At 45.7% G+C, this 21,602-nt stretch overlaps 1 protein-coding gene across 4 annotated transcripts in view; it reads right to left on the reverse strand.

The window, feature by feature from the left end:
* The window catches only part of LOC142884630 (glutamate receptor 3-like), a 68,891-nt gene that overhangs the window by 22,201 nt on the left and 25,088 nt on the right, over window positions 1-21,602 (reverse strand). For all 4 annotated transcript variants that reach the window (XR_012926188.1, XM_076020407.1, XM_076020408.1 and 1 more), the window contains exons 4-9: window positions 14,334-14,521; window positions 5,111-5,164; window positions 4,670-4,831; window positions 4,097-4,264; window positions 2,987-3,091; window positions 945-1,052 (exon numbers count right to left, since the gene is read on the reverse strand). Coding sequence is in view for 3 of the 4 variants with exons in the window: in XM_076020407.1 (XP_075876522.1) it covers window positions 945-1,052; window positions 2,987-3,091; window positions 4,097-4,264; window positions 4,670-4,831; window positions 5,111-5,164; window positions 14,334-14,521 (785 nt within the window). In the remaining variant the exon portion in view is untranslated. The remainder of the gene's footprint in view (window positions 1-944; window positions 1,053-2,986; window positions 3,092-4,096; window positions 4,265-4,669; window positions 4,832-5,110; window positions 5,165-14,333; window positions 14,522-21,602) is intronic.

Consider the following 21,602-nt stretch of genomic DNA (forward strand, 5'->3'; position numbering starts at 1 on the left):
TAATATTAAACATGATAGTTAAAAGTGATGAGATGTAAGAAAAGCAACATGACTTCAATGGCCGTGACTCATCTCAAATAATAGTTGGACTGAAGTCGAACCAAAGGCATGTCGATGGCCCTGCTCTTTCTTCCTCCTCCTCCTCCTCCTCTTCCTGCCTGGCCCTGAACACTCTCACACTCTCACACTCACACGCTACCTGGCCATGAGGGTGTTGGTGTCGGGTGTTTCTTGACACTGAAATGGCAATGTGTGACTCGTCCATTCTGAATTTGCTCAGCATGGGCACATGTTGGGCAGAGTCAGAAGGAACGAAGAGTGCCGTGGTTTTAAATGTAAGATAAGGCAGCACCTTATCGTACATTTAAAAGTGGCTGATGATGGCTGACCTGCGTTTCCGCTCCCTACAACTAGCCTGACTAGTCTAAAGCCCTGGAGCTCCGGGGACAGACCGGCGCCGAGGTCTATATTGTCTTTCATTTTTTTTAGCACAGAGATAAACAGCGGAAGCTTGCAGGCTTCCACCGTTTATGTCGGCCTTGCATTCTGCTCTCCTCCTTTGCCGCTGACACTTTACTTGATGAGGGGGAAACTTACGTTCTACTTACGTATATGCACTCAATGTGAATACAATGGTGTGTCTATGGTAGTTATCTCTTTCTTTCTCTTTTTAAATTTTTTTTTTTTTTACCAAAGCCGTTATTGTGACGTCACTACTACAACAGCCCACCGTAGTGTAACAAAACAAAATGCTTTGACACCCACACGGATACAGTTGAAACACTCTTTGTGTAGTCGACTGTTTCAACATGTAGTGAGTGGATGGAAAGCAACTCAAAATGAAATAATTCTACCCTCCCAGGACAGATTGCAACAATGGACACCTTGACCTTGAGTGGCAGAAATCTTGAGGTGAAACAATTAAAACCTGCTTGAGTGTGTACCATAATAGTAGTGACCACAATTGTTCGGTTTTCCACAGAAGAGGACTCGTTGGTGACCTGCTGATCCATAATATATACAAATTTTTCGAACTCATTCCAGTAGCCGATCTGCGGATGACACAAAGGGTTGAGAGTTAACACACGAGGCCGGGGGCAGCGTTTCCCACAGCAGAGCCTCCAAGTGCATGTGAGTTGGTCGGCTCTATCTGCAGCATCTTTTCTCTCTCTCTCTCTCTCTCTCTCTCTCACTCTCTCGCTCTCTCTCTCTCTTTCTCTCTCTCTGTTTCTCTGTCCATGTTGTAGGATTTTATTAAAAGCTTGTAGTGGTGCTTCTCACTTCACCCGGGCTACACTTCAGCGGAGTAGGCGTAAGCTATTCCGAGCTCTGCAAATGTTCTCTTACATAAGATTCTCCTTAGCAGCACCAATAGTGCACTCGAAGGCCGAGAAAATGAATACAGTCTCTAAACCGTAACCGCATCACTTCTTCATTTTCTATTAATACGAAAGATAGCATGCACGGTACATAGTGAAGCAAAAAACAACAACAACAAGAAACGCTGGATGGCCTGCGTCTACTGAACCTGAGGCCGAGATGATTCCAGCGGCTGCATTATGTCTGTTTCTTCCTCACTGTCATGCTTTCTGCCAAGACAGAGTCCTTGTCTGCCACGTTTTGTGGCTCGGATGCACCGTCCTCACTCGGACTGGCTCACACGCCCAGTTGGGAGATCGACGGAGAGGAAGCGGCAGCGGCGCTTTGTGAGCTGAAATGTGTGGGCAGTTTGGGGCTACTTACTTGTGAGGGGAGACCTTGTTAGACCCTGTTTGCACTTGGTCACTTGGAACTGTTTTGGGGGATCGTATCACAAGTATGCATCTTGAAGCATCTGTTCGCACATGGCATTAACATGCGTCTCGAGCGTGCCACTTGTGATCGCATTTTTAACCACTAGGGGCAGTAAAGCGCAAAACTACGGCTAGTTTCACCTGAAAATGAATAAGAATCAACTTCCTGCTTGCAGACTATATCAAGTTACTCGTTCTACTGCAGCTCGTATGGATTAGAGTGACTGGCCAAAGATCTGCCCGACCTGTAGTGCTGTGTGTGCATGTGTGTGTGTGTGTGTGTGTGTGTGTGTGTGTGTGTGTGTGTGTGTGTGCATTACAACTGCAACAAGTCAGCCTCTAAGTTTTAAATGTTGTGGTCACAATGTAGCTTCCCTGCTAATTCCATCAACTGATTCCATCACTTTGAAAAGTCTCCTCTGGGCGCGGGGATCATTTTTCACCCCAGGTTACGATGCAGGTTGCTCAGAATCTGGCAGGTGTGAGCAGGGGTCTTTCCAGGCAAACACAATATATGCGGTTGCGTAGGGTGCCCCCTGGTGGAAGGGGACATCAGGCCCCCTCCTCCGTCCCCATTTAAAAATTCTCTGATGTGAAGTCTGTTTTTTATGTTACTTTGGGAGAGGGTCGGTGCAATTCAGTCTTTTTAGTTGTTTTTTTTAACTAAGCTCGTGTGACAGAGGTCGGAGGCCAATGGGTGCACGCAGCAGTACAGTGCACAGAACTGTGCGTTGATTACTTGCTTTATGCAATAAAATATACTGTAATGCTGTAGTAGCATAAAGAACGTGAATGTGAGGACATTTTACTTTATGCTTTTCTATGCACATTTTGTTTTATATATGGGGGAGGAGGGTGTTGCGATCTGGCATACGGTGCCTGGATGGCTCGAGTGAGTTCCACTGCCAGAATTAAAGCGCCGCAACCTGCGTCAGAGCAGCTTCGTTAATAGGCGGAGGTTTTTACTGCGGTGACAGTTTAATCGCTGTCTCGGAGGGATTTCCTCGAGAGTGTGAAGGCTGAAAATGGAACTGAGCTTTAAAAGGTCACACGTGTAAAAAAGTCAAAAGTACACAATGACGTTAATTTTCAAAGGTTCCAATGCAAGACTATCAATCATGTGATTATCATTATTTCAAACAGTCCTCCAAATCACTGGTACAATTAAATGAGGAGGTTTCACTGTCACTTACCTTCCTGGGGCCTCCGGACTTCATCTCGTATACGTCTATTGTGTAATTGGAGCGTCTGCCGAACGTGTCGAACTGGATGTTTCCTGTCATACCTTGTACTTGGACCTGCGGCCAACGGTGACAGAATGGTGACAATTGTTCAACTGGGCAGGACAAAATCAGGCAATAAAGGGGTTTTGTATTTAGGTTCCACGTTTTTTATATTAATCAGAGTAACTGAGTCCTGGCAATGACATAAAGGTGCCATAGATTTCTTAAAAAAACAGAAAATATATTTTCTTCAATACAGTATATATTCTTCAAGACCATGACCGAATCCTTGATAGAAAGAAAAAAAAACAAAAATCGAGCGTAGCGTTAGTTCTGGCAGGTCACATCGTCAAGCCCTAATTAGGTCACGCTGCGACAGCTGCTCCAATCCGCTGAAGGCCACCTGACTCCCTCACAGCTTCTCATTGGACAGCTTCTTTCAGAGCGCCCTTTTAAAAGCCGCCCTAACTCAGCCTCTTCCCCTGCTCCCTTTGTCATCTAACACGCAACCCACCTCCTCCCCAGCTCCTCCATTATGCTACATTTATCCTATACCATGTTATTCTTATGCTGTTGAGGTTCTGCAGTGTTGGTTTGTTGTTGCTGCTGCTGGACTCCCTGTGTCGCCTTTCACGATGGCTCGTGAAAGGCAGGAAGCTGCCCCTCCTGCCCAGGCCTCTCATGCAAACGTGTGGGAGAGGGAGCCCCCAAACCGAACCCTAGCTGCCCTCCCTGCCTTATGCCTTTCACGATGGCTCGTGAAGGGCGGCAAGCTGCCCTTCCTGCCTCGGGCTTTCCATGCAAGCGTGTGGAAGAACAGGGAGTCCCTTAACAGAACAATGCAGCCAAATGTAACTTGTGCCAAAAAAACAACAACAAAAAAACAAAGTGATCCTGACTGAACCAACCCTATAAATAATTAATAGCGTCAATATAATAAAAATAGTAGATGGTGAAATTTCCTCACAGTAGCAAATAAAATGTAACATTTGTCATGTGATCCCATGAGGGCAACTCTTTGAAGTGCAACGTGAAGAATGGGGTGGACAGAAGTGGAAGGAGTAGAGCCGTACTACCAACCATTTTCAGCGCTCTCTCTATGTCGATGCCCTGGCTCCAGGGCACGGCCGGGTTAGCCAAGCAGTCTCCCGCGCTGCCCCTGCGAGACACGTCCACGCGCTGCCGCCGGAGGTACCGGAAAGCTTCTGCGATGACGAGGATGGCGTCGTGGGTCAGCGCTGACGTGTACTGGAAGGAAGGCCACGAGAAGTGAGGCAGCAGGGACGGCCAACGGCACGCGGCCAGTCAACTAGCCTAGCCTAGCCTAGCCTAGGCTACCTCTGATCGAGGCCAAGCTAGTGAATTCTGATCTTGCTCCAAATTGCACACAGCCACCACACTAAAGAAGTCTTGTTTTGTACTTTTTCTGAAACATTTTTAAAACAGTGTATTGCAAACACACAGTTAAAATAACTTTTAGGACTGTAATTTTTTGGGTGTATTTCTCAGTGAGAATACACCCGAAGAAACTATGCATTTGAAATATTAGGCTTGCAGCACACAAGCATGTGATTAACAACAGACCAAGTGATAAAAAACATTGCTAACTAAAATGTAAGTGCAGCAACGTGAAGCCACGATGCCTTTGCTGACCTTCAGCGGTGTGTTTTTGGCTTCTGGAAATTCTCTTTCATCCAGCCGCTCCCAGCGCTGCAGGAACTGCTGGACGATGGTGCTTTCCCGGTTGATGATCTGGAAGCCTGTGATGTTGGCTCCTCCAGAAAACACCCTGTCCAGGCTCATGTTGGAGAAACCCTGGTCACAAAGAGTCTTTGGTCATTAGTACATAGCGAGAGATCGGAAGAAGACTCCAAACCTGCTCCATCTCCCCGTTCTTAGCTTCGTCTTTCAGCATAATTACGCCACTCTGTTGTTACTGAGTTGCAGTTGGACAAACAAGCGGAGAGCATTGCGTCTCCTTTGCACCCTGTTTCATCACGGCAAACCGTTCGGTCGCCGCCTCATTACATCGTTGATGTGTCTTGTTTGTTTTTTTTTTGTTTTTTTGACTGAGTTGTGCTGAGCAGCTCTCACCAGGTTGGCCAGGATGTAGTGGTATCCTCTGCTGTTCTTTCCCGAGGTCACCACCTACGAGGGAGAAGACGCACAGTGAGTCACATCGTGCAGAGCTCAGAGCGTTTATTTGGAGACCCAGCGGCGGCGAGGACCTTCGCTCTCCATCGGCAGAGGAGTTTGCCGGGGAGAACGGGGAGTCACTTTGGAGAGGGCAAGAGCGCACACTGTGTGTGTGTGTGTGTGTGTGTGTGCACGCGTGCGTGCCGAGGATGTAGAGACACTCTGATGACAGCCCTTGTTCCTTTCCATTAACTTCAACATGTAAAAGAAGGTCAAAGCTCCATTGAGCCTCTCTCTGCCCCCCTCCCTCTCTCCTCCTCCTTCCCCAAGCCTCCCCCTCCATCCCTTCCCGCTCCTCCCATCACTGGCGCACACGAGACTTAATTAAATCCAAACCTTGTGCGCCAACCTGTCTGCCACACACAGCAGCGAGTCTTTACAATCCGCGAGTCTTTAAAACTTGAACTTGCCCTCCCAGCCTCTCTCTCTCTCTCTCTCTCTCTTCCCTCTCCCTCTCTCTCTCTCTCTCTTTCCTCTCTCTCTTTCTCCCCACCTCGGTTCTGATTCTCCCTGGCAGAGTACGAACGAGGCTTCAAAAGACTCTGTGTGGGCGGGTGATTTTTTATTTTTTTTACCCTGTCTTTTCACTTTGTGCTCTCCTACACGCTTTTGATAAGTGCAACACATGCAGGGCTACGGAATCGTGTGAATGTTCAGCGTCCAGGCTGATTTCATGTTGAGGAGGCTGAACAAGATGAGACGTCCACCACCCAAAGTCAGTTTTGTCTTTTTTTGCATCTGGCAACCCCTTGGTAATGACTGAAACTCCAAGTTTCACTTAAGTGTACAGTACATGGAATTTTTATAATTGTTTCATTCTTCTTCTTCTTCTTCTTCTTCTTCTTCTTCTTCTTCTTCTTCTTCTTCTTCTTCTTCTTCTTCTTCTTCTGCCGCATTATTCGCAGTCGGGTCGCGGGGGCAGCAGCCTTAGCAGAGATGCCCAGACCTCCCTGGCCCCAGTCACCTCCTCCAGCTCATCCGGTGGGACCCCAAGGCGTTCCCAGGCCAGCTGGGAGACATAGTCCCTCCAGCGTGTCCTGGGTCTTCCCCGAGGCCTCCTCCCGGTGGGACATGCCCGGAATACCTGCCCAGGGAGGCGTCCAGGAGGCATCCAGAACAGATGCCCGAGCCACCTCAGCTGGCCCCTCTCGATGCGGAGGAGCAGCGGCTCTACTCCGAGCTCCTCCCGGGTGGCCGAGCTTCTCACCCTATCCCTCAGGGTACGCCCAGCCACCCTGTGGAGGAAATTCATTTTGGCCGCTTGTATTCACGATCTAGTTCTTTCGGTCACTACCCAAAGCTCGTGACCATAGGTGAGGGTGGGAACGTAGACCGGTATATTGACCGGTAAATCGAGAGCTTCGCCTTTCGGCTTAGCTCCTTCTTCACCACGACGGACCGGTACAGCGACCGCATCACTGCAGCCGCTGCACCGATCCACCTGTCGATCACACGCTCCATCCTCCCCTCACTCGTGAACAAGACCCCGAGATACTTGAACTCCTCCACCTGAGGCAGGATCTCCCCACCGACCCGGAGAGGACAAACCACCTTTTTCCAGTCGAGAACCATGGCCTCGGGCTTGGAGGTGCTGATTGCGTTGAAGGTGTTTCATTTGTCATCCTGAAGCATTGCTCAAAAATGTGCCAAAATGATAATAAACTGTACTGTGCCCACTCTAGGAAAGAGTACACTTCGCCCTCTGTTAATTTCCTTCTGTTAAAACCGATGTTTTGTTGGACCTTCCATATGTTTGTTACACAAAGCAGTCCCGGAGTGCAGAGCCAACACCTGGCTGGGGTGTTGTGATGAACCTGGTGGAAGATTGAAGGCCATTTGTAACAAAAGCCTCATTTTCAGAGCTGCGAATTTCAGAGCCCACATTCTGGAAAGTGGATTAAGCAAGAGAAGTTTTTCTCACTTCTGACAGGCTATTAAATGTTGTAAATGTTGCATAATATGGGACTTTTAAACCTTTGTAGCTCAAAAACCCTGGGCTAACACGGGGCTAATTGCCTCCAGAGAGAACGTCCTTGATTCTCCAAGGTTGGCCCTTCCACTCTAAGAAAATTCAACAATATCCACCTAATTACCTCCCCTCAAAAAAAAATCATTTCGGCGCAAAAATGATTTCATTGTGCTGACACAGTGGGACATTTTCCACCTCATTCCACTGTAAAAGCCCCATGACGTTCCTGGAAGCTGTACGTGAGCTTATTGTCCCTCCAAATTGTCTTAAAAAGCTTTCATTGGCTTCTTCTTCAGTGAGAGCGAGCGAACTGAGCGGAGAGGAGTGGGAGAACGTAGCGGGCTCCTAATGAAACGGCGGTGCCTGCAGTGACTGCGACAACGCGTGACTTCACACTGCTATATAAACATCGAGAAGTGACACATCGACTGCTGTTTCTAACTGATACCTCCTTGATAGAAGAAAAAGTGACTACTGCTAATTGCTGCTTTGAGACACTTGAACGGATAAAATGGGCATATTTTGTTTTCTGTTGGAAACACTGATACCTGCTAACACTGCTAAGAGTGTTCGGATTTTGTTAATTTGCATATGTATCGAAAGCTTTGTGGTGCACCTAGTAATTTTGCATCCAAAGTTTCAAAAACAAACAGTTTCTTTCTACAGAAAACACATCGGAAATCCTTTTGTGCAGCATCTAAAATGCAAGAATTTACTGTGCCAGGGTTTATTCACTGGGTGTCAAAGCCTTTGTTTTGATGACAACCTGAAAAATATTTGGATGTGCATGAATAATAATGAATAAAAAACCGAAAAGGAATTGAAAAACTCCTGGCAGCTGCATTGGTAGTCATGGGTTGGCTGCGAGCTCGGAGACTGACAACTATTCTAAATTGGGAAAAATCTGGCTGCAAATTCAGCAGGGGAGATGGTGGGAGGCGACTCGGGTTCGATGCTGTTTGCACGCCAACAAAGGATCAACGTGGCGGAGAGCAAGACAAATGAATGAATGCCAATAAACTCTTTGCAGTTTCCAATCATCATGTAATTATATTAGATCATGTGATCATTCAATTTAAGTTTAAATCATTGTAAAATTAAAAATTTTACAATCAGACAAACTGTTTTGTTTAAAGGCCCTCCCAAAAAAATGACATTTCTTCAGTTATCTATTGTGAAAGGAGGCGCTTTAGGAGGAACGGATGCATGAGCAGCACGGCACGTTCTAGAAAAGGACAAATTCACTTTGGTTTACTGCCATCCGTTCCAGCCCCCTTTTGGCAGTGCTGCTCTGAAACGTGGCAGCTGGGCATAACAAATATTTTTAGGATCCTGATGCTCCAGTTTCATGCTCCCCTGGGATGATCGCATTTTGAGAGAAGCCACCAGGAACCTGGACAAGGTCAGGCGGCGCTGTCACTGAGGCGCTGTTGTCGTCACGGGACTCGCCGACACCAAGCAGCTTCTTCTAACAGCTGTGGGACAAATGGGACCTGTGGGCTGCAGCGACACTAAAGCTGCAGCACCGCCCGCAGCAGTCGGATGCTGTATTGTGAAGCTCACTGGAAGGCGAGGAAGGTCCCGGCTGCCCTGTCAACTTTACAATGTAACCTCCTCAAAGCTGTGGCCATGTTGAGCATTAAAATAAAAAGATCTGTTCAAACCGCTGCTACTAATGAAGGCTGGCTTTTGCAATCACTTCCCTTATTTTGCTCTTCACCTTCCGCTATAAGGCTGCTAAGGGTGGCTTGCAGCACTGGCTTGCTGGTTTTGTCGCAAGTAAGAGGAAGCTGACTGATTGAGGGCGGAGTTATATTGGCCGGTGGCAAGATCAATGAGTGATGCCAGAGTTATAATCTGATCCCGTCCAACAGAGACACAAAGTCAACGATAAAAACCAAGGTCCCAAAGATTCTAATTGTGTCCATGTTACTATTATTGCCTTTTACATGCATGGTTCCACCTCCAAGACTAGTATTGCTATAGGCCAAAAAAAAAACCCACTACATGCAAGCTTAAGTTTCCATATAATCTTTTTGAAAAAAAAAAAAAATCTCTATATTTAGATCTCATTGTTGCCAAATTCTTGGGAGGCAGAGCTCCAAAAGGATGGCGCCCAGCTGAGGGACTCGGCTCACGGCTTATCTAAAAACACCGGTTGCAGCCTCTTTGTTGAGTATTTCTTCTTCTTCTTCTGAAAAAAAAAATAATAATGGGGTCATCTCCTCACGCTGCGGCTTCGGAACACAAGAAAAAGGTCAGAGGAAGCGAGAACGGGAGCAGCGCTCCCCACTCTCGATTTCACTTCAGCTGTCCACCTTCCAGGCCCGTCCCTCCCGCCTCGGAGCATGTCTATGCTTTGCAGCGCGGGGCGGGGCTGCCTGGGCTGCAGAAGACGATCAGCCCAAACGCTCCAGCGGGAATCCACTCTAATTAAGCAGACTGGAGCGGCGGTCCTGTGCAGCGCTGGATGGCTGCCCAAGTGCCTTCAAGAGGATTTGATTCTCTTCCCGCTGATGGAGGCTCCTCTTTGTTGCAGCCATTTGTCATCTGCCTCGCTCAGAACTGGAACGGGCGTCTCTGCTTCATTACTGTCCCTTTGCACCAGGCCACTAATTATTGGGGGGCTTCTCGGGTGGTAAAAAAAAATAAATAAATAAAAAACTCAAAGAGAAAAAACAAAACAAACTGAGGCAAAGTGCAGTCGAGGACTTCACTGACCAAGTGCGGTAGAGACATGAAACAACTCGTCACTGCGGAGAAATCAATGAATGGGAAGAGCTTGTAGATAAGAAAAATGAGTTTGTCTCTTTGCCTCTGCACTGAACTTACAAAGAGCTCCATCTCTCTGCCCCTGTAACTGAAATGGTTGAACGTTCCATATCATCAGCATATCTAAATCTTTATTTATCATCTTGGGCTCCAGGGGAGCGGTCTCACCCCACCTGGTGAAGCTGGCAACAGCCTTAGCCCTGTGTTTGGGTCCGAAAGTTTTGTTGGACATGTTTGGAAGGTATAGAACCAAATCAAGGTGTTTTAGACCCAACGGCTGTTTGAATGTGTTGGCAATAACGTGGAAGAGCCCTGTAAGAGGACCCTTGGTGACATCACAGGCCCGTTTACTGAATTTACTGCTTGGGGATAAACTCACTAAAAAGTGAAGCGAGCAAAAAAAAATTATGATGGCCTTTTGTCATTCCCAGTGTGCTCACTGAGCAGCTAATGATGCAGATGGCCAGAAAACACAGCATGATTTCCTGCATATAGAGATTTAAATTCAAATTAGCCATCATTTGGCTCAAAAATTATTTATTTTTTCCCACTACAAACACCAGAATTTTTTTCTGCCAGTCGTACTCCCTGCCTCTCATCTTGTCCACGCCGGGCTTTACACAGCCCTCTTACTGATGCCAATTTTAACCAACAACAACAAAAAACCTGCGTGCGGAGTTCCAATGCCTTCACCATCCTTTTTTGCTGCCGCTGTTCGTCAGCCAGCTCTTCTGCAAGCGTTTGTTTGTTTGATGTTTTTCATTCTGGGCTGCTTTTAAGTCCGACTCCTCTCGGGTCCCGTTAGAAGTCCGCACTACAAAGACACACTGCACCTCGTTCACACTCGATGCTCGTCATTTGTGTCTAGCGATGTCTTCTTCTTTACAACCACAGTAAAGACAAAGGAAAACAGAGGTGTTTGCACTGGCAGTTGCTAGCCTTGTTGTTGTTGTTGCTGCTCCTTTTGCTGGCCTTTATTTATTTATTTGTTTTTAAGCTTTGTGCGTACTGTTTTGTATTTCTCTTTAGGTTCCATTCAGGCCCTCCCCTGCATGTAACAACCTGGCAAAATAAAGCATGATATAAAGCTTGCACAGCGCCTCCTGTGGATGTAATGAGTTGCTGACATTTATGGAAATTTAGCCTGAAAACATGGTAGAGAGCCGAGTCCAGACCTCCGCTAGATTCACTTGGGGATTTCAAAATAAAACAATCCTTTATATTTATAATTACTACATTATGTTTCTGGTGCACTCCACAGCTCAACTCCTTATAAACCAGTCGCATCCAATGTCATGTTATGGTATGTTGTATGTTGAAAGCTACGCCACTTGCATCATTTCCTGTTTTATTTTGAAATGTAACTCTCCTCTCGAGTCAGATCACTTGTTCTTCCCCCTTGCATGTTTCCCACCTGCCTGATTGTAAATCCCCGCCCTGATTGTTTCCACCTGTTCCCCACTACAGTGGATCTAGCAGTGTTTGTGCCAGTTCATCTTGTCCTCCGTGACAGAGAAGCAGCTGTTACTACATCTCAAGTCCTTCGTCAGGTCAGATGTTGTATTTGCTTTGATTCCTCCATTACCTTGTGTTACGCCACTCATGATGTTCCTTAACTGTAGTGGAGGAAGATTGTGGCACCTGTTCTAAGGCATTTGGCATTTATTTTTTTTGGCTGTTTTATGTAACCAGCTGTAATTTTACTGTTTATTCTGAATTTGCCTCGTTAGAGGGCACTAACTGCACACCCACTTTTTTAATCCCTGTGCCTCTGATGACTGACTGCTCAGCAACAGACTTCAGCCTTCTGAAATAAAAACTATTATTTATGGGCTTTTGAATACTTGTAGAACAATGAGCCTTGGACATTTTCTTTTTATGTTGATCCAAAAGCAACGCACCCGTCCAACCACTCCCTTTAGTTCGAATCTGCACTATACGCAGAAGCATAGAAGCACTGAACTTACAGTTCACTTACTCACAGGCAGCAGTTCACACACACACACACACACACTCACACACACACACACACAGTATCAGATCACGCCTGCACAGATGTAATTTCATCCCAGCACGGCTTTTACTTTCCTTCCTTTATGAAGCGGGATTCCAGTGCACCTCCGGGTGTTCGCCGCTTCTCCTATTTCCCTGCAGAGACGGTAGACGGGGAGACTCGACTGCACGGCTCGATTCCCACAAGCTCTCTGTCGTTCCAATCCTCCGTCTGTCTCCTCCCGCTCCGTCCAGGAGGCCGGAGGTGACTGCTCCTCTGGCGGCGATTATAAATCCACTGTGCTTTTATTATTGATGAAGAGCCCTTAAGATGTTTATCGCTCTGGCTGAACTTGGCTGGAGGGAAGCGGGGAGCCAGTGGGGGGGCAATGCTTTTAAAAGACGGGAAGAGAGCCAGCGGAGGCAGCAAGCAAACAAACAGGCCGTTGCACTCGTCAACAAATAAATAAAAGGCCCTGCTACAAGACAAACGACCGTCACGAGGAGAATAATTAACGCAAAGTGAACGATGGATGCCTCCGATTAAATTGATTTAGGCCGTGGTGGGGGAGCACAATGGGCTTAAATGTGCGGGACCATCAGTGAGATGACTGAGGTGGTTATGAGGTCCGACCCTTAAACGCTGCACACCAAATAAATAAGTGATCGCCGGCGTGTTTGCTCACTCCTGCCTTTGTGAGAGACGTTCCCTCAGGCTAGGAGGGTAGGCTATTTATAGTAGGCTCATTGTTGTTGCTGTTATGGGACAGTGTGTCCTACTTACACTGGAAGCTGATATTACATTAAAGGAAGTGTTGATGTCACAGCTCGCATGCCGCTGCCGTCGCAGGAGTCACAGCGGCGTCTTGCCACTCGGCTGCATCTCTTCACTGGCGGCAGACGCTACCTGCCGCCAGTAAAGAGATCAGATTCGGGCCGCCGCCACGCCAGACGCTGGCTGACCGCCATTAAACTGATTGGATGCCCTGAATCTAATAAGCAGGCAAGTTTTTCAGATGCGCTTGAAGAATACTTGAGTCAATGTTAAGGCCGGAGAAAGACACGTTTTAATGAAATTAACTAAATGATAATAATAAGAATACTAAAATAATAAGATAATAATATTAACAATCAGTCTTTACAGTCACTGAAATATTTGCCAGCTTCAGAGGACATGAGACAAACTGTGAGAGCAAAGTAAAGATACAAAGATATGTCGGTCCAGCACCACGGACCCCGACGAGTAAAATTAGCAGAGTCAACAAGAATCTAACAGGTTCTTTGGTGTGTTTTTTTATTCCTCCGGTGTGAACCAACACCGGAGCCATCTAATAACCATCTGCTGATGGGATGTTGGAGCTGATGGAGACGCTGATTGGAGCTGACTGAGAACCAGGGGACACACTGCTGACAAATCACACAGGCTGGTGCCCGAGAGCAAACCTTGATTTATATTCCATCTTATCGTGGGACTGTAATTCACCCGAGTAGCAAAATGAAAATGCTCTTTTTTTTAATCTGCAACATCTTTACCATTGAAATAAGAAATTAAAACCACTGGCCGACTTGGACTATAATCACTGTTATCTATTAAATGTTGATTGGTGTAGCTCTTAACGAGTGCCAATTTATGTCTACATGAGCTCAGGAGATAATGTGGTGAAAATAAGACAGAAAAGCACATTTTTACAATCCTAAATAGTGTCAAATGCCTTTTTTAAGCTGATAATTTAAATATTTACATTTTTAATGGCCCCCCTTTGACATCCGTGGCCATAATGATTATGTTGCGCTGCTGTTTCACAGCAGAACAATTACAGAGAATTTTAAACCCTCCAAAAAAGCAAAAACACACTAATGATCTTCTGAGTAAACAACAAATTCTCTGTTAACCCTCAACTAATAGCCTTTTTTTGGTTCACCATTAGACATATTCTCCGCTGTGCACTCAGCACGCGGTGCGCATTAGCAAACACTGTGCCCGAATCAAGATTCATGTGGGAAAACTGTGGATGAAGATCACCTAGGAAACAGGGACGTGGAGGCTGTTTAATAGCGGCGTGGGAATTGGGCCCAGGTGACCTCAGACACTGCGCCCAACCGTGTAGAAAAACAAGGGAGAACGAGCTTGAATTGCATCACTGTCATCACCAAACGAGGGGGCTGAGATCCGAGGTAATCGCTCCAGATGTTTGCGGTGACGGTGGAAAAAAAGAAATGAAAAGTGAGGATCGGTGGAGACCAGTAGGGGGCCTGAATGGCTCGGCGCCGAGAACCGAGGTCGTGTGTTCAGCCTCTTGGAGACAAATACAGAGTCGCGGCAGGAGGTGTTCCCAGTATGCCCTAGTGCCTGTGTGTGTGCGTGCGTGTGTGCGTGTGCACAGTTACCTGCTCCAGTATGGAGTTGATCCTGTCCACCTCGCAGTCGATGAGGAAGCGCTTCTCCTGCCGGCGGTCCATCTCCTCGATGATGCGCCGGTACTCCACGGGGTCCACGATGCTCCCCACTGAGCGGGCCGTCACCTGCCAGTTATTGGCAACAGCCGACTCCATGATGGCCTGCAGGATGGTGAAGCCTGCGAGGAGCAGAAGGGGAAAGAGCTCCATCAGACACGCAATGGTTTTTTAAATTTTTTTTTGTCTTTTTTTTTTGGATGTGTTTTCAGAGCACAGCAGAGGGTAAATTACGTGTATATAGCTGTGAAAGAGAGAACCGCAAAGAAATAAAATGGTGTGTTCCAAAAGGCATGCAAGCACATGCACATGTTCTCCAAATTCACATAACGCATTTTTTTAACTTTGGGAGGAACACCAGCGGCTGCATTTCATACAGATATTTTCCTGAATCCGACCTCACGTCTAAAACCTCACAGTACACTTAAATCAAGCGCACAGGACAACATCAATACCAAAACTAAATGTGCTGCCAGGATGCACATTTGCTGGTCTCACATGCTAAAGTTAGCCAGCAGGCTAACGTGTCTAAATCATTACTGATGCGGCTATCTCGACTACAGCAAAAAACAAAAAAAATCCAACATCTCCTGCCATCATTTCCAAATGTTGAAGTTTGTGATACAACTACCGCTGTGTCACTAACTGAAAGACCTACTGAGTAATCATCCTTCCACATTCAATCTTTGGACTATCTTGCAAATGGTACACAAGCGCACATAACATTAGAGTGAACACACTCCTGTGCACTCAAAACACAAAGGCAAAAAACCTTCTGCCTGAGATCTGACAATACAACAAAATTGGAACCATTTAATCTGATTTAAGAGATCCACAAAAAACAACCTTGGAGAACCACACCTGCTTCTTTATGATGAATGCTAACCTGATTTTCAAGCATGAGAAAAACCCAATGTCTTGTAGAGGGTGCAGTTGCAGCAGGCAGACCTATGCGTATTCATTGTTACTATTAACAAAGCCTAATCACAGCGAGTATGGGAATATAGGACGATTATAAACCAGATTCTCACCTCAACAGGATGGAAATAAACTGATAGTCTCTGGCAGCATCAGCAATCCCACCCCAGAGTTCCAGCTCCTGCTTCACCAGCAACTGGAAAATGTATACGGCAAAACGTGGCCCGCAGCAGCTACTCGTGAATAATCAGTTGAGCGTGCACGAGTGAAGCAACGCAGTGGAGCATTTTTTCTTCGCAGAGCTCGGTGTGCCACATGATCATTAATTAGTCCCGCTACAGTTAAAAAAAAAAAGAAGCTGTGCTTTAGGTGAAAAAGACTGAGTCATAACACCCAGAAGATGGCTTAAACCTGCAGAAATCTGGATATTTCCATTCACAGTGGAGTGAAGCACATAAGGACACGCAGTCAGCAGCCACGAAAGCAGTGTCTGAATCAGTCCGAAAGAAACACAAGGCCTCTGGTTAAAAGCCAAAGAAACCAGAAGGCTTTTTGTTACGTTCGTTTGAGGTGAGAGAAGTTGTTTTCGTCCTGTTTTTTTTTTTTTTTAACCTTCCCCTTTGGGAAAACAAACAAGAGGTCTGGCTAGAAAGTAAACAGAGAGACAATTTTCTGCTTGGAAACGATGTCATGCGCCGCTTGTTCAGAGAGTTTTGCCTCCGCTGCGCTAAATTGTTTCAAGGAATCCATTAATCTGATTTCAGAGCTGAGATTAGGGGCGATATGATCGGCTGCTGGGTGGCCTCGGCCAATTGAGACCCGGAGTCGGTTATAAGAGCGAAGGTGGACTGTCTGAGTGCTGGGGATGCTTCCAGGTCGCCACCTGCCGAACTGTTTGAAAGTTACGTGGGGTAGAATGAACAAAACATATTTTCCTTGAGAACACACACACACACGCACACACACACACACACACACACACACACACACACCGTACATACACACACACACACACACGCACACCGTACATACACACACACACACACACACACACACACGCACACCGTACATACACACACACACACACACACACACACACACACACAAATACAGGGACCACGACAGCAGAACTTTTTGTGATTGCAATGGCTGCATGTTGATAAAGTCATAGTAATTTTGAACAAATTGTGTCCATCCATCCATTTTCAATATCCGCTTCCTCCTGCTCTCAGGGTTGCGGGGGTCTGCTGCAGCCTATCCCAGCTGTCATAGGGTGAAGGCAGGCTGACCCCCTAGACAAGTCACCAGTTCATCGCAGGGCCACATGGAGACAAAGACAAACAGCCATTCACACTCACACTACTACTGCGGCAACTTGTGTTCATCCGAGTCCGGCAAATAGGCAGCACTGCGGCGAATCAACAGCGGGTCGTTTTTCAAATTAGGGGCAGTTTAACTGCACGGACTGTGTTTCTTCTGTTTATTATTATTATACTGGCGCGTGTTTATTATTAAGGGGGCATTTGGAGTAATATTAGGAAACAAGAGTGGTCGGCCGATAAGTTCGCTGTAAGTGAAAGTAAATGGGTCAGCGCCACTGGCATGGGGCCGCTGGCGCTGACCCACTGCAGAGAGGCGGCGCAGTGGCATTGGCTTTTAAAAAGTGATCAATCTCTCCTCCAGCATCAATCTGTCTCCACGCTGGAGCAGTTACACCGGATACATGAATGATTTGAGCTGACCTTTCAGCACAGAAATAATTCTGCAGTCGATGTTGTGATTCCAATCTTTGACAATGTATATATGGAAGAACTGAGTTTCTACTTACTGACTGACTCACTTATGGTTCACTAACAAACAGAGATGAGCAGCTGTAAACAAACAGTGCCGTCAAAGGTGGTTACATGAAGTGGAAAACAAATTGCTAATGCTGAATGTGTCAAATAAACAGCCGTGACCCAGACAGATAATAACAGGCTGCTTAAAAAAAAATGCAACGTTTTCCTTATTAGGAGGACATGGCAGTGAAAAGGCAGTGAGGCAGTGAGAACACGCAGCAGAAGGAGGCGTTCCGGGTCGTAACTAATAAACAAAAGGCGAGCTTTGGGGAATTTGGGGGGGGGGATACATTTTAAAAAGTGGTGAGACCATGAAAAATATGTGTTGCTATGAAAAGTGAATGCAAATGGTGCCAGGGCAACAAAAAAAAGAAAAAAAAGAGCCTCACACACCAAAGTCAGAGTGGATCTCACTCTGCATCACGCTCGAGTGACGCTGCACCCCTGCAGCCAAGAACAGACTTTACTTTCAATTCACGGCCACTGACACTGTTACATCACGCCCCAAATCCAGGTTCCACTCAGTTTGACAGAGCGCTCATTAATACTACAGGACCAGATTCGGCAGGTTACATGCATTATTTGTGATGGTTCAGGCATCGTGAAGCCTCATCAATCCTCTTCCTGGCTGTTCAACACGGCTCTTTGAAGTTCAACTTCTCCTCTCTCTCTCTTTTTTTTGGTGGTCTATTAAATTTTTTATCAGTGTCAGACCTGAATTTCAAAGTCCTCCTCACCCTAAAAAATATGTCTGCACCAATGTTTGAATTTTTTATTTATTTATTTATCTATTTATTTATTTTATTGTGCGGAACAACGTGTGTGTCTGTTCTCAAGTTCACCTGCTGGAGCTGGAATTTGAAGCTAAAGGTGTAAAACAGGAAAACTCTTCCTGGAGAAAGAGAGAGAAAGGAGAGTTCTGGACTTGAGATCAGTTATCCATAGGACACATAGGACAAACATGGACGCAGGTTTTCTAGTCTTGACTGGTCTTCAAATTTTATTCTTCTCTGGTGTAACAGTAAAAAAACAAAAATTCAAAAATATCCACTCACACCCAAACACACACACACATATGTATATATATATATATATATATATATATATATATATATATATATATATATATGTATATATACGAACACACACACATATATATATATATACATATATATGTGTATATATATACATATATACATATATATGTGTATATATATATATACACATATATATGTATATATGTATATATATACATATATATGTGTATATATATATACACACACATATATATATATATATATACACATATATATGTATATATACACATATATACATATATATGTGTATATATACATATACATGATGAGGCTCAACCTGAAAAATGAAATTCACTTCATCTGTTAATTAATAAGAGAGAAACCTGTTTCATCGTTTTAAAAGGGTCGACTTTTAGAATAATGGCTAAGATTCCACTAGATGACATACTTTTGGACCTCTTACGCGCTCATAAATTAACGCTGCTCTACCTAGAATATATATATTTTTTTAAAAAAACCTCCACTAATGATGTTGCCAAATGAGTACTTTTTTGGATGATTCAGTCAGACATTGTAAATTAATTTGAATTTAAAATGAAAGATGCTCGTGGCAACATTCTGTTGTCTGGCTTTGAGATTTCCCCTTTGATCCGAACAGCAAATCAGCAGTCCAGTCCACCAAGCTGCTGCGGTTGCTGTGGTAAATTATTGCTCCACTTCTCTCTTCCTCCTTGTCAGAGCGCCTCAACCTACATCACCCTCAGTCTAACGCAGCCATTAAATATTTTATGCAAGGTTTGCCACGAAGGTTCCTCCTGCGTGGCAAACACCACAGAGCCGCACAGCCTTGATCCAGCGCAGCCTTCCTAAATCTTAATGCTGCTTGCTTTACTGCAACATGTTTAAAAGCAGCAGCAACGCAGTGAAACGAGCGTCGGTCATCAGCGTTTCAAGGTTTGTGACGCAGTTATTATTGAAATCACCATCAAAGCTGCAGCTGAAGAGTCCTTCACCATCCATTTCCCTTTTTTCCCCACATCAGGCACATCCTGCTTTGCTCACTGTTGTTATCCGTCTGGTCCTGACATCTAACAGGAGACGACAATGGCAACGTTTACCGACTCCTACACAACCGCTGTAGCTGTCATCGCCCTCATTTAGCCACTTAGCACGCAGGCAGCGGCTGCTCACGTGTCCAATAAGCACGGTGTTATAACAACAAGAAGAAGCTGGTTACAAGTATGGTCCATTTAACTGCAACAACAGAAAATTTCCCAGCTTTGCACATTTTCAAATGAAACCAATTAAAGCGTGTGGCGATCACACTCTGTCTGTGTGGCCCCACTTGCAGCGCTCTTAGCCACCTTCTCTTTCCAGCGGCATCCACGCAGGAATAACCATGAATAAACATGCCACTTGCAGGCAGACCTGACCTGCATCACTAACAAATGTGCATCGTCGGGGAGAGGAAAAAAAACATATTTTCTTCCTCTTTTTTAAATTAAACAGTGGTGACGGCTGTACACCGGTTCACACACACGAGAGCCGACGTCTCCCGACGGACTTCCCTATAAGTATTCCGAGCACAGTGACTCAGCCGGCACGTCCGTCCTCCGTTTCCCCCGACGCCGACCTTCACGGTGAAGTGCCGAGCAGACGGCGCTCAGCTTAGGTGTGGCCTTTAAAGACAAGTGGCTCTTGCTGGGCGTCCTCACCACATCGACCGCCCAGCCCCAACCCCCCACTCAGGAGTTCAGAGTGGTGGATGTGACGATGTGTGTCCACATGGCTGCTGCCCAGGGAGGGTTAAAGGAATCAAAGGGATTTGGAGGAGCGTAAACAGTGCGACAGGTGAGATGCTAAAGAAGCGTGTGCGGCAGCCGGATCGCTCAGGTTTCAAGACTGAAATCCAGCTCAACCAACCTGCTCACTGGCACCAACAGAAGGTCGGACTGAGTGTTCAGGCAGCATCTTCTCCAGTCAATCAACTTTGTTTACCTATAAGAATTTGGAGGACCAGGAGGAGGGACAGTACTCTGAGCTGTAGACAATGGCTACCGCTAAACAGATTAGCATTGATCAGGTGGTAGCTGCAGTTTCATCGGGGTATCAGATGGTATTTTCATATTAGAAGGATAACATAAAAACCCAAAGTTGACCCTGGAAACAAGAGAAAGACTCAGGTTTTCATGTTTTGGAACTGTAAGCAGTCCTCGTTATTGCATTCATCCAATTAACCTACAATTTTTGTCCTTCTGTCTAAATGCTGCCTGTTGACTGATCGACACATGAGATAAATCCAGATAATTTAGGGGAAAATTCCCATCCGGCGTGCCAGGTGAGACAAAACAAAGAAGCTGACCCGATCACGAAGATCTTGCATGTGATGTTTTTTTTTTCTGCTATATTTATTTTTTTATCTTGAGCATATCAGAAGCAGAATGGGGCGTGCTGAATGTCTGCAAGCTGTGAGGGGAAATGAAAAGGCAAGGAGCTGAGTGTCAGCTCTCCTCCCCATATTCTCCTCTAGACGTGTTAGCGAACACCCTAAGCTGGGGTACAACATGACATTCTGGGAGATGTCAGTGGCTGCTTAAGGAAAAGGATTTGGGAGGATTTACAAGCCATTCCCTTGAGAGTTTTTATTTTGGTTTCTTTTCTGTCTGCAAACTAAGCAGGATTTTTTTTCTGGGGGGGAGGGGATGGGGTTCAAACATTTGTGCGAGCCTGTCGATGATAGGCTATTCAGCGCGCTCATGGCTAAATATACAACTGGAAGAGGAAATTCAAGAGGAATTCGAAAGATGAATCTTTGCCAGCGTGACATTTAGCGCGTCACAACTTCAATAACCACGATGCAAATGTGAAAATTTGAACGATTAAGGACAAGCCGAGTCTCTGGGTAAATATCAATGCTGGTGTGATTTATCAGTGGGCGCGCAAATGACAACGGCACTAAGTCCCCGAGTTTTGGTTGACTTTGTAAACAGATGGTATGTTTCAGAACAGCCAGCAGGCAGGACGAGCGACAAGGACGTTTTAAAAAGCCAATTATTCAGCAGCGTCCTGAGGAATAATACATATTCAGACGAGAGGAGCAAACTGTCACCGGGCTATATCGGGACAAAATAAATCACTCAGGAGCAAATGAACAAAAGGCAGCTTTGACGTCAGGCAAAACAGTCGGGGAAGTTGAGTGAATTTGTGACACAGACGGAAATGTAACCAACAACCTACAAGGTTGCAGCAAACGTCAGGAGTCAAACCAAAAAGAACTCTTAGTGCAGTCCCTGTGTTTTACCCTGCAGCCCAAACAGCGTTGTCAGGTGTATGATAATTATCATATTTGTACAATAGTTCTAAAGAATCGTTCAAAAAGATAATTTTGAGTCTCTGGATCGGTGATGCTA

The sequence above is a fragment of the Nelusetta ayraudi genome, unplaced genomic scaffold (genome assembly GCF_046127955.1).
Source record: "Nelusetta ayraudi isolate G7.1 ecotype Tasmania unplaced genomic scaffold, CSIRO-AGI_Nayr_v1 ptg000011l, whole genome shotgun sequence".
NCBI lineage: Eukaryota > Metazoa > Chordata > Actinopteri > Tetraodontiformes > Monacanthidae > Nelusetta > Nelusetta ayraudi.